The sequence below is a fragment of the Tenrec ecaudatus genome, chromosome 15 (assembly GCF_050624435.1).
Source record: "Tenrec ecaudatus isolate mTenEca1 chromosome 15, mTenEca1.hap1, whole genome shotgun sequence".
NCBI classification, from domain to species: domain Eukaryota; kingdom Metazoa; phylum Chordata; class Mammalia; order Afrosoricida; family Tenrecidae; genus Tenrec; species Tenrec ecaudatus.
The window spans coordinates 115299619-115312665 of NC_134544.1; the positions used below are offsets into that span (position 1 = coordinate 115299619).

General features: G+C 39.8%; 1 protein-coding gene across 6 annotated transcripts in view; it reads left to right on the forward strand.

Moving 5' to 3' along the window:
- The window catches only part of ANKRD12 (ankyrin repeat domain 12), a 186043-nt gene that overhangs the window by 90525 nt on the left and 82471 nt on the right, over positions 1–13047 (forward strand). For all 6 annotated transcript variants that reach the window (XM_075533023.1, XM_075533025.1, XM_075533024.1 and 3 more), the window contains one exon: positions 9570–9717. In XM_075533023.1, coding sequence (XP_075389138.1) covers positions 9570–9717 — 148 coding nt within the window. The remainder of the gene's footprint in view (positions 1–9569; positions 9718–13047) is intronic.

A 13047-nucleotide genomic window follows, 5' to 3' on the forward strand; every position in this document is an offset into this window, starting at 1 on the left:
ACATCTTGGTTACTCAGGATGGTGTGCTTCCATGTGGGCTTTGTTGCTTCTGAGCTAGATGGCCGCTTGTTTACTTTCAAGCCTTTAACTCCCCGGATGCTGTTAACTTTGTGTTAAATTGAAGTTTTCATTTTGGGCCCTCTGAACCAATTATTTGGTTTTCCATTATTTTTTAATGGGAAAAATATGTTCAGTTCTCAAATTTCTCGAGGTTTAAACACAGCTTGAGTCATATGGTAGCTCAATTTTCATCTGTTTTAGTTATCGCCAAATTGATTTCCATAATGGCTGTACATACCTACAGGTCCACCGGCAGCAGACGAGAGTTCCTATATCTCCACATCCCCTCACACATTTGTTACTTTCTGATGTTTTGAATTGGGCTATATTGAGGGTTATATCTCATAGTTGTTTTACTTTGCATTTATCTTATGGCTAGGGACCTGCATCATTTTTTCATATGTTTATTGGCCATTTGGATTTCTGCCCATGAGAAACTTCTGTTCAGGTCCTTTTCCTACCTCCTGAGTAGACAGTTGTTTTTTTTTTTTTCTTGCTGTAAGTTAGCAGAGTAATGTAGATTTTAGTAATAAGACCTTTGTTTGATGTGTCATTGCTAATGATGTTTTCTTATTCTGTGGTCTCTCTTGGCGAATTATTTCGATGTATACAGTGTCTTATCTTTAGTATATCCCACTTGTCAATTTGTGCCTCCTCTGTGTTTGTGTCCTTCCTTATTTGAGATAGCCTATGTATTCTCTGCATCAAAGTTCTCAGATTTGTTCCAATTCCCTTGTTGAGGGTCCTAATAGTTTTAGTTTGGGGTTTTACCTTTAGGTCTGTGATCCACCTTGAATTTATTCTTGTGCATGGAGTGAGGTAAGGGTCTTGATTCATTTTTCTGCAGATATGTATCCTTCTCCCCACCCCATCACCCCTTATTGAAGAGGGCATCCACTTCCAAGTTGATATTTTGGGAGTCCTTATCAAAGATCAGTTGTCTGTATGCTGATAATTTTATTTCTGGGTTTTCAGTTATTTGCATAGGGATAGCATTGAACTTATATAGTGCCTTGGGCAGAACTGATATCTTTACTATATTGACTCTTCCAATCCATGAGCATGGCATATTCTTCCATTTTTTAAGGTCACCCTTGGTTTCTTGTAATAGAGTTCTGTAGTTTTCCTCATACAGATTTTTGTTAAGTCAGGTATATCCCTAGATATTTCCATTTGAGTGTGGCTATTGTTAAGGGTACACCTTTCTGATCCCCTCTTCTATGATATTGTCTGAAGTGTATAGCAGTCTGATAGACTTTCTGTTTGTTTATCTTGGGTTCTGCCACTCTGGCATATTCCTCTATGGTTTCCAGTATACCTCTTGTGGAACTTTTGGGATTTTCCATATATAAAATCATATCATCTGTGAATAAGGTTAGTTTCACCTCTTCCATCCCCAAACGAATAACATTGATGTCTTTTCTGTGGCTTATACTGTTAGCTAGGACCTCCAGTACAATGTTAAACAGGAGTGGGGACAAAAGGGCATCCTTGTCTGGTCCCCTTTTTGAGAAGGATTATTTTTATCTTTTCTCCAATGACTACTGCGTTGGCTGTTGGTTTTTCATATATAGCTTGTATTATATTGAGGAATTTACTTACATTGCTATCTTCCTATGTGTCTTAAACACGAATTAGTTTTGGATGTTGTCAAATGCTTTTTCCACATCTTATTGATATTATCATGTGGTTCTTATAATTGTTCATTTCAATGTGGCATATGATACTAATGGTCTTTCGTATGTTGAACCATCCCTGCATCCCTGGTATGAATCCCACTTGGTCATGGTGAATTATTTGTTTTATATACTTTTGTGTTCTATTGGCCAGTATTTTCTTAAGAATTTTTGCATCGATATTCATTAGGATTATTGGTCTGTAGTTCTTGATTCTTGTGGGATTCTTGCCTGGGTTAGCTATCAGAGTTATACTAGCTTCATAGAATTCTATGGAGTATATTCCTTTGTAGTACTGTGTAATTATCTTTTGATTTCATTTGGGTCCGTTGTAATGTTTCCTCTCTCATCCCTCATCCTGGCTATTGAAATTTGTTTCTTCCCCTTTTTTGGTTAGGTTTTCCAGTGGTTTGTTGATTCTGTTTATCCTGTTGAAGAGCCAACTTTTAGCAGCATTATTTTCCCTTGCCTGAGTCTCAGCCCTGATTGTTATTTCTTTTCTTTTGCTATCAGATGAATTGTCCGGTTGACTCGCTCTAATTGGTGTTAGTTTTGTGCCAACATATCAATCATATGTCTCTCTTCCTTTTATATGTGTGTATGTATTGCTATGAAACTTCCTCTGATGACAGTGGCCCATAAGTTTTGGTATGTTGTGTTCTCTTTCTCATTAGTTGCTAGAAATTTCCTAATCTTCGCTCTGATCTGGGGCAATACATACTCTCTTTGCAATAGAAAGTTTTTCATCCTTCAATTGTTTGCCCTTGTTTTCTTCATCTGCCCTTTGTTGATTTCCAGCCATATGACACAGTTGTCAGAGAGAGGGGTCTGTATAATATCAATGTGCTTAAATTTATACAGATCTGACTTATGCCCCAGCACGTGGTCTGTCTCCAAATATGTACCATGTGAAAAGAATGTTAATTTTTTGTATTTGTTTGGAAAGCTCTGTAAATATATATCAGATCAAATTTTCTAATGGTTGTGTTTACATATTTAGCCTCTTTGTTGAGTGTCTTTCCCTATGAACTATCTTTCTCAGAGAACGGTGTATTGAAGTCATCTACTATAATTGTTGAGCCTGTGATTTCTTTTTTCATCTTTTGGAGCGTTTGATTGACATATTCTGCTGATCGCTTGTTCAGCAAGTAAATATTAGAATGCTTAGTGCTTGTTGGTCTATGGTTGCCTTCAGCATTATATAGTGTCCCTCCTTATCTCGTTATAGTTTACACTTTGAGATCGATTTTATCCAAAATTAGGATTGCTACCCCTTTTTAATTGCTGTTTGCTTGATGTGTTTTTCTCCAGCCTTTGATTCTCAGCCTATTTTTGTCTGTAATCTTGAGATGTGTCTCCAGAAGGTAGCACATCAAGGGGTTGTCTTTTCTAAGCCAATCTGTTAGCTTCTGTCTCTTAAGACCCAAGTTCATTCCATTGATATTCAGGGTTATTACATCCATCTGTGGATTCTGTGGTGTCATTTTATCCCTCTTATGTTGAGTGTCTCCTACCTCCATTTCGTTTGTGTTATTTCCTTCAATTTTTGGAATATGTTGCTCCACTTGCCTCCTCTTCATAGTGTCCACTGATAGGTCTGAGCATATTCTTATCTGCTTGCCTTTATATGTGACTGCTTGTTTTTCCCTAGCTGCTCTCATAATTTTCTCCTTTTCCTCAAAGTTGGATAGTTTGACAACTATTTATCCTGGTGAATTCTTCTTGGGATTCTGTTTAGCTGGTATTCTTTCAGCCTCATAGATGGTTGCCTGTTTTTCATTTATTAAGCTGGGGAAGTTTTCCTCCAAGAATCCCATCATTATTTGTGACGTTGATTTCCTTGGTGTGTTTTTCTTCTGATAATCCAATTATTCTGATGTTGTTTCTTCTCATAACATCAGACATATCTCTGAGGTTTCCTTCAGCTTCTCTGATGGCCTTGTTAGAGTTTTTCTCATGTTTATTCATTTCTGTTTGTGAATCCTCTAGGTCACTGGTGTGGTTCTCTGCCTCCTCCATTCCCTGAGAAAAGTCCATGAATTTGCTATTAGTTTTTGTTATTTCACCCCTTAACTCCTGAATTTCCCTTTGATGCATGGCCTTTATCTGCTCTATCATTTCATCCTTTTTATTTAATGCTTCCCTCATATCCTGTATGACTCTGAGTGGCATTCTGAAGATTTCTCTCTGTGGGAGGTCAATGTCTTCTTCTATGACTGCCGTTAGGTCCAGGTCATCCTCTGGCATTGGATTTTGTTTCTCTTTTCTTATTGAAGCTGTGGAAGCAACTTCCTGGTTTTTTGTCGATTTATTGAAACTAGGTGCCATTTTCCTGGGAGTCACAGAGTCCTAGACTCTCTCTTTGGGAGGTTGGTGTTGGTGTTTCTGTAGATTGCCTATAACCAACTACCTTTGTCCCGCTGGGGTTTTCCTCTTGCGTTAGCCTATGCTTTGTGCTCCAGCCACCCTCAGGCCTCCAAGTAACAGGGCAACAGCTATTTTTCAAAAGGGAAGGAGTTGTCTGCAGAGGATGGTAGTACTTTACTCCAAAATCCCAACAGTCTACGCTGTGATTCACCAATAGTGGACCATGATTGGAAAATTGGTGACAAGGAGGTGTGGGGAAGAGGTATGTGCATAGACCTCTCTGAACGGGCCAGAAAGTGAAGGTAATTATGTCTCGTGTAAACACTCACTAAAGGGTTGCTTCTGAAGAGGAGGACTTTCACAATCAAGTAGATATGATGACACGCACTGTGGAGTCTAGTCCTCATTTTCCTCTGCCACTCCTGTCATCACCCAATGGGCACATGAACAAAGTGGACATGGTGGCAGGGATGGAGATTATGCATGGGTTCAGCGACATAGACTTCCACTCAGCAAGGCTGACTTGGCCACTGCCACTGCTGATTGCCCCATCTGCCAGCAACAGAAACCAACATTAAGTCCATGATATAGGATCATTCCTCGGGGAGATCAACCAGCAACTTGGTGGCAGGTTGATTACATAGGACTACTTCCATCATGGAGGGGACAGCATTTTGTTCTTACTTGAATAGACACCTACTCTGGATATGGATTTGCCTTCCTTGCACGCGATGCTTCTGCCAAAACTACTGTTCATGGACTTACAGAATGCCTCATCCACCGGCATGGCATCCCACATAGCATTGCTTCAGATCAAGGAACTCACTTCAAGCAAATGAAGTGTGGCAATGGGCCCATGCCTATGGACTCCACCAGTCGTATCATGAACCTCATCATCCTGAAGCAGCTGGCTTGATAGAACAATGGAATGGCCTCCTGAAGACCCAATTACAGCGCCAATTAGGTGACAACAACTTACAGGGCTCAGGCAGTATTCTTCAGGAGGCTCTATTTGCTCTAAACCAGCAGCCAATATATGGTACTGTGTCTCCAATAGCCAGGATTCATAGGTCCAGGAACCAAGGTGTGGAAGCTGGCATGGCAACACTCACTGTTACTCCTAGTGATCCACTTGCAGCATTTTTGCTTCCTATCCCAGGAACCCTATTCACTTCAGGCCTGGAGGTCCTGGTCCCGAAGGTAGGCACTCTCCCATCTGGAAACACAAAACTGATTCTACTGAACTTTCAGCTGAGAATGCCCCCTGGCCACTTTGGGCTTCTGATACCTTTGGATCAACAGGTCAGGAAGGGTGTCACTGTACTGAGTGGTGTGATTGATCTTGATTACCAAGTAGAAATTGGACTGGTGCTACATAATGGAGGTAAAGAAAAATATGTCTGGAATCCAGGAGATTCCATAGGCCGTCTTAGTACTACCATGTCCTGTGATTAAAGTAAATAATAAATTAAAGCAACCCAATGAAGGTCTCGGCCATCACACCAGTCAGCTGAGGTGTTTGCCTAGGGCAAAGGTAAAACAGAATGGGTAATTGAAGAAGGTAGTTCTTCCTATCAGTTACAACCACGTGATCAATTGCAGAAGCATGGTTTGTGATTGTCAAGTTATTTTCTTTATAGGTGCTTATTGAATATCTTTCCTATGTTCATGTATGATGTACTGGATACATTTGGACTCAGTGTGTTTTCATTTATATGTATGATATGTGTTTGATGTTAAGTATAAGTGTGACTTCATTAATGACAGGAAATTATATATGGCTAAAGAATTGTGTACAGGTGCCAAGTTGGCAAGGGGTGGATTGTGATAGGTAGGTTTATTGTGCCAACCTGTCCAATAAACACACGTGGGATTAATAACGTCACAGTTTAATGGAAATGCAAAGGGATAAATGGCTTGGTGAGCTTCACCTTGCTGTCTCTTGCTCTCTGATGATCAGACCAATGTGTGGCTGCTTTAGCTAGTTCTCTGCCTCAACTTCTGAGCTACACTACCTGTGGGACACTCAGTCCATGGACCGTGTCAGTTTAGTTTGAGGTTCCTTCAAGACCTGCTTCGCCACACTGCTGGTGTATACATCACCTGAGCTGGGGATTGTTGGGCCCTGTCATCTGGCTGACTGTTGGTGACCCACCCTTCTATTTGCTGCTTGTGGCCAGACTGCTTATATTGATCTACAGAGGGCTCAGCTCTCTGCCTGCTTGGCTTGCACCCAGTAGCCCTCGTGAGTTGTAGAGCTGCCATTATATTATCTGTCTCACAGAAGTGAGTTGAACTGAGCCCTCGGTACTACTCTGGACTAATTAGCTGCTTATTTTTCATATTGTATCAATCTATCTATATAAAATCTTAAGTGTCCTGGTTTTGTTTCTCTACAGAATCCTGTCTAATACAGACTTGATCTGAACTGGGCTGGAATGTTTTATTGATGCATAATTGCTTCTTGATAAAAAGTTCTCTCATACACATAGATGAGTGTCGATGAATTTGTTTATCTTGTCAACCCAGTCTAACACAATTAGATTTCCTTAAAGTTGGATAGATATAATTCTTTCACTGATAACTTTGAACTTCATGATGGATTAGCAAGATCCTGTTAATTAATTCCATGCCATTCCTCTTGATTATATTTTTCTTCTTTATTTTGTTATTCCCAGCTTAGTAAATCATAAACAATTTTCTGATTCAAAATGGCCAATAACAGTACACATCAGGTCACTAATGACTAGGATATTGATCTTAATGCATTCCATTTCATTTTTGACCACTTCTCAATTTTCCTAAATTCATGGTTAACACATTCCAAGTTCTGATCGGATGATTTTTGCAGCTGTTTCTCCTTACCTTGAGACATGCCCCATCAACAAATGAAAATCCCAAAGACTCCACTTGCACAGGTTTTACCTGACTCATGTCTCCATAGTTGACTTCACTCTTAAAAATCAGCTCCTCTTCCGAAAAATCAGCTCCTCTTCCGTCACATTTCAAGTACCCTCAGACCTAAGAGATCCCTCCTCAAGCACTGTCTTCGACAATATTCTGTTTCCTTTGTTAGACGTTCAGTATCTGACCATGCGTCAAAGCTTTTCAAAGGTTATGGTATTCTCCATTGCCATACACCCATGTGAAAGAATAAGGAAGACTGAAGGAGAACTGATTCATTAGAATTGTGCTGCTGGAGAAGGATATTGAATGTACCATGGACTACTAAAAGAACAAACCTACCTTTCTTGGAAGAAGTATATCCAGAGTGCTCCTTAGAGGCAAGGATGGTATGCCTGCATCTTACATACTTAAACATATTGTCAGGCAAGACCAGTCTCTGGAGAAGGACATCATGCTTGGTACGGTGGAGAGGCAGTGAGGAAGTGGAAAACTCTCGATGACATAGATTGCACCATGGCTGCAACAATGGGATAAGACAGTTGCCAGGATGGTGCAGGAACATGTAATATTTCATTCTTTTATGCATAAGAACAATTTCCAGGATGGCGCAGAAGCATGTAATAATTAGTTTTTTTATGCTATGGGTCAGACACAATTTGATGGCACCTAGCAATGACAGCAACAACAACATTGTTATAAGGAAGAACAAAGAAGAAGAAATGGGATTTGTATACCAACAGACTAGACTTTTATGTCTACACGGAGGCCAGAATGTTTGTGGAAACAGAGAGAGGGTAGAATGGGGATGTGGGGGCAAAAAAATGGAGGGGTTAAAAGGAACAGGATATATTGTTGTTGATTTCATTTCTTGAAATGAACTGTGTAATATGCATGTTCCGCAAACTTAAATAGTGGTTTGAGTGGCTTAAATTAAAAAGAGAAGGAAAAGTAAAATGAAATGGGTTTGGTGAACAGATAAGTTTATCTGAAACAAAATATTTTTTTTCTTTAATGGTAAATGTGCTTCCCATTTGTTTCTTACTATGCACGTGAAAGTCCTGAAATTTAAGTTCTACTAGTTTAAAGTAAATTCTTCTTGAGTAATGGTTGTTTAAACGTCTGAGAGATTAAAAGAGGATGAGATTAAGAGCAGTAGATTAGCTTTAGACTGAAGGGGAGAAATACTTCCTTTGAGGCTTTCTCTAAAAACTGTGTTTCAAGAGACCAAGGACCTTTTTAATCCTTTGCATTGGTTCATCTGCCAAACTTTTAATAGGGCCCGTTAATACTTTTTTTTTAATTCACTTCCGTCCAGTGGAGCCTGACTAATAGCTAAAAGATAAAACTATAAGACAAGGTAAAACTGTCCCTGTGAGTTTCCAAGACTGTAACTCTTTACTGGACTAGAAAACCTCATCTTTCTCCGGTGGAGCTGCTGGTAGTTTCAAACTGCTAACCTTTCAGATTGAGTCCAGTGTGTAACCACTACACCACCAGGACTCCTTAGGACTTGTTAATAGGTACTCAATTAATAGTGAATTTGTGATCAAACGGGAAAAAAAACCAATGAATTTTAAGTACTAAAATGACTACTTAAAAATTGGGGAGAGAATTTCTCATAGGAAAGGTTATCAAATGGGTTGTCAGTCAGACTGGAATTTAAAGACAGTGATGATATAGAGTAGAAACTGAAGGGGAAATGCAGATTAAATGAGCCAGGTGGATATTACAATAAACAACATGAGGGGTGGGGTGGAAGAGCTGACCTCCTCTGCTTTCCCCATTTACCACAAAGCAGGAATCAGACTTGCCTCCATACTCCATCCTTCTCTACATACTCTAAGACTGTTCCTCCCATGGCACTGTTTCTGGGCTGGACTCAATAATTCGTTGTATTGGCCCCGCAGAACTCAGACAATACCCACAATTATGGGAGTTTATTAGGGAATAAATTGTGAGGATGGCACAGGACCAGACAGTTCTGTTGTGCATAGGGTCGCTATAGGTTGGCACCAACTTGATGGCACCTAGCATAAAATTAGGGAAGTTAATAGATTACCACAACTCAGGATCCGTAGCAGTGAGGCTTCACTCATTGGCCCACAACAATACTTCTCCTCATCCGGCCAAGACTCCCTGGTCCTCAAGCTCTCATCCATGTGGTCCCTTGGCCCCTGCTTTCTTAGACTAGGAAGATGGCCTGTCATTCTGTTTCATAGACTAATAGCCTTGCTCCATTTGCTCTGCCCCATAGTCTCCTTGTCACAGTCTCAGATGTGTTTGGTCTCGGCATCAGCCATTTTAGAGATCTAGAATGTGCTTTGTCAACGGTGCTAGGCTTTCTCTCTCAGCAGCTGCTTCAAAAGTGGCTCATCCTTATAGCCAAGGGATGGTAATGAAACTGACCAGCCCCCTCTGTTACTATTACACATACCCTATTTTCATAGCAATCATTTGGGGGAGAAGAGCCATTAAGAAATTTCACTCCATCACATATATTATGAGTTACCAAGAGCCTGGTTGATATAGACTAAATCTTCCTACTATTTAAAATTGCAGATAGTGAAACTATTACTCCGTCATGGTGGAAACCCATTTCAAGCTAACAAACATGGGGAGCGTCCAGTGGATGTAGCAGAAACAGAGGAGTTGGAGTTGCTGCTAAAGAGAGAAGTGCCTTTATCGGATGGTGAGGAAAGTTACACAGGTTGGTTTCAAATAATCTATATACAACAGTTTCTTTGACATATTTGGTAACATCTGCTTTGTTTATAATTATAAAAAAGTCTTGAGTATCTTAAAAATGCTATTACAACTGGTGAGTATACTACCTAGGTATTTGCTACATAATACCATTTATAAAGAGTCCCTGTCTTTGCCATAGTTCCCTGATCCCGATCCCCACCCCCCACTGCAAACAATTTAACCCTTTATTTCATTCAAGTCCACTGCAGAACTTTTCCCCATGCATAACTACTACCACTTCTACTGCGACTTCATTCTGAATAATAAAGTTACTAATCAAAATCCTTCATGTCTTTTCTAGCATGAATGACTCTTTATGCATTTTTACTTTGGGGGATAAGTAATTGGACTCCACAATGGTACAAAATAGAAATTTCTTTAGAAATACAAGTTTTTAAAGAAAAGATCCAAAATAAAATTTCAGAAAAATTTTTGATGTACCTCAGTTGAAAAACAAAATATAACAGGGGGAAAAGTTTCACATATTGAAAATCTTCAGTATAAAGACTGAAAGGGCTCACCATATATCAGGCAAAAACCTTATCTTTGTAAAATCTTAAAGAATTTCTACAAGCAATTAGATAATACAGGTAGCACCCAACTTCTAATGGAATTCTGTTGTGAGAATTCTTGTCAGTTCTGACGTAAGTTTAGTACCTCATGCTTTATTTTCCCTTCCCCCCCCCCATTTTATTGAGAGGGCCTTTTAGCATCTTTATAAATCCAGAGAACATAACATTAACACATTGCACACAGCAACTATACAAAGGTTACACACACACACAATAGAATTTTTTTCAAAGCTATGTGTTTAAATTTTTTTACAAAACATCTTTATCACCTTCGAAGTACTCTTCATCACACTTAATACAACATTTGTCAGATCTGCCATTCCATTCTTGGAAACATTTTTCAAACTCATTTGTTTAGATGGCTGATAGCACCTTCCTTGTTTTTTTCTTCACCTCTTCTACATCGTTCAATCACTGTCCTTTCATGTTCCTCTTCATTCGAGGAAACAAAAAGAAGTCACACATAGTGAGGTCAGGTGAGTAAGGTGCATAGAGGCATGCTGTTTTTTGCCCCAAACTGGCGCAGTGAGATAGATGCATGAGCAGGTGCGTTGTCATGGCAAAGCCAGTCCCCCATCTGCCACAAATCAGGTCTTTTGTGTCACGGTTGTGCTGTCTTTTCATAACCTCTGAATAGAAAGCTTTATTAACAGTCTCACCTGGTAGAACGAACTCCAAATGCACTAGGAGTTGACATTTTCATCCGCTTGGGATGTCCAAAACGAGGTTTGTCATCAATTGACAATTCACCTGTTTAGAGCAAACCACTTGTACACTTGAGTTTTTCCCACAGCACTATCCCTGTAAGTTGTGTGCAGTGTCACAACAGTTTGTGGCATTTTTCCTGAACAGGAAATACAATTTCACAACTGCACACTGTTCTCATAAATGGGCCATCAAGGTTTGAACAAAACTCCTCTTATGAAAAAAATTCACTGTGACCAGAGACAACCTACCCAGGCTGTGCCACTGGGTGCATTGACTTAAAACGAGTTGCTTTTCCTAGCAGGAAAAGTGCAGAAAAAAGGCATACTGCCAGCAGAACTTTTTCCCGTTTCTTTTGAAGATAGGGGATAAGTACCCCTTCATGTGTACTTCATATTACTTACTTTAAGATGCTTTAGAACAGCAGTTCTCAACCTGTGGGTCATGACCCCTTTGGGAGTCTAACAGTCTTTTCATAGGGGTCGCCCAATTCATAAGAGTAGCAAAATTACAGTTATGAAGTACCAACTAAAATAATTTTATGCCTGGGGGTCACCACAACATGAGGAACTATATTAAAGGGTCATGGCATTAGGAAGGTTGAGAAACCACTGCTTTAGAAAATCAGACACTTTTAAATACAAATCATCCCAACTCTCAAATACATTTTAAATCAGAACCATCTGTTCTGCTTTTATATTACATTATATATAAGGGAATAAAAATCAAGGTAAATCATTTTATTGGGGGTTCGTACAGTTCTTATCACAAATGATACATAAATCCATTGTGTCCACATTTTTACATTTCTTACCATCATTTTCAAAACATTTTCTTTCTACTTGAGCCTTGGTATCAGATCCACATTCTTCCCCACCCTCCCCTCTTCACAAAGCCTTGATAATTTATAAAGTATTATTTCTCCATGTCTTACACTGTCCAATGTCTCCTTTCACCTACTTTTCTGTTGTCTGTGGTCCAGGGAAGGAGCTATGTAGATCATTGTGATCAATTCTCCCTCTCCCCCCCCCCCACCTTACCCTTACTCTCCTGGTAGGTATCTCTACTGTCATTATTGGTCCTTGAGGGGTTTATATGTTCTGATTACCTGTGTTTCTATCTCTGATCAATACCAGTGTACATCCTCTGGTCTAGCTGGATGTGTAAAGTAGAATTCGGATCATGATAGTGGGGGGTAAAGAAACATTGACAAACTAGAAGAAAGTTGTATGTTTCATCGGTGCTATACTTCACCCTGACTGACTCTACTCCTCCCCGCGACCCTTCTGTAAGGGATGTTCCATTGCCTACAGATGGGCTTTGGGTCTCCACTCCACATCCCTCCTCATTCTCAATCATAAGATTTTTTTGTTTTTTAATGCCTGATCCCTGATCCTTTCAACACCTTGTGATCACCCAGCCTGGTGTGCTTCTTCCATGTGGACTTTGTTGCTTATCAGCTACATGGCCACTTGTTTATCTTCAAGCCTGTAAGATGCCAGACGCTATATCTTTTGATAGCTGGGCACTCTCAGCTTTCTTCACCACATTTGCGTATGCACCCATTTTGTCTTCTGCAATCGTGTCCGGAATGTGAGCATCATGGAATGCCAGTTTAATAGAACAAAATGTTCTTGCTTTGAGGGAGTACTTAAATGGAGGCCCAATGTCCATCTGATACCTTAATACTAAACCTATGAATATATACACATAAATCTATTTCCCCATCATCACATATAAATATACTTACATATACACATGCTGTATTTAGACCTTTATAAATGCCCTTTGCCTCCTAGTTCCTTCCTCTATTTCCTTTTACTTTCCTCTTGTCCCACTATTATGTTCAGCCTTCATTTGAGTTTCAGTAATTCCTCAGTTACTTTGCCCTTGATCAAGCCCTACCAAGCCTCTTATACCCCCCTTACCATTGATTTAGATCACTTGTTGTTCCCTTCTCCCAAGGGTTGTTAACACCCACTTCCAACCTCCCCCTCCCCACTCCCCTCTCCAAT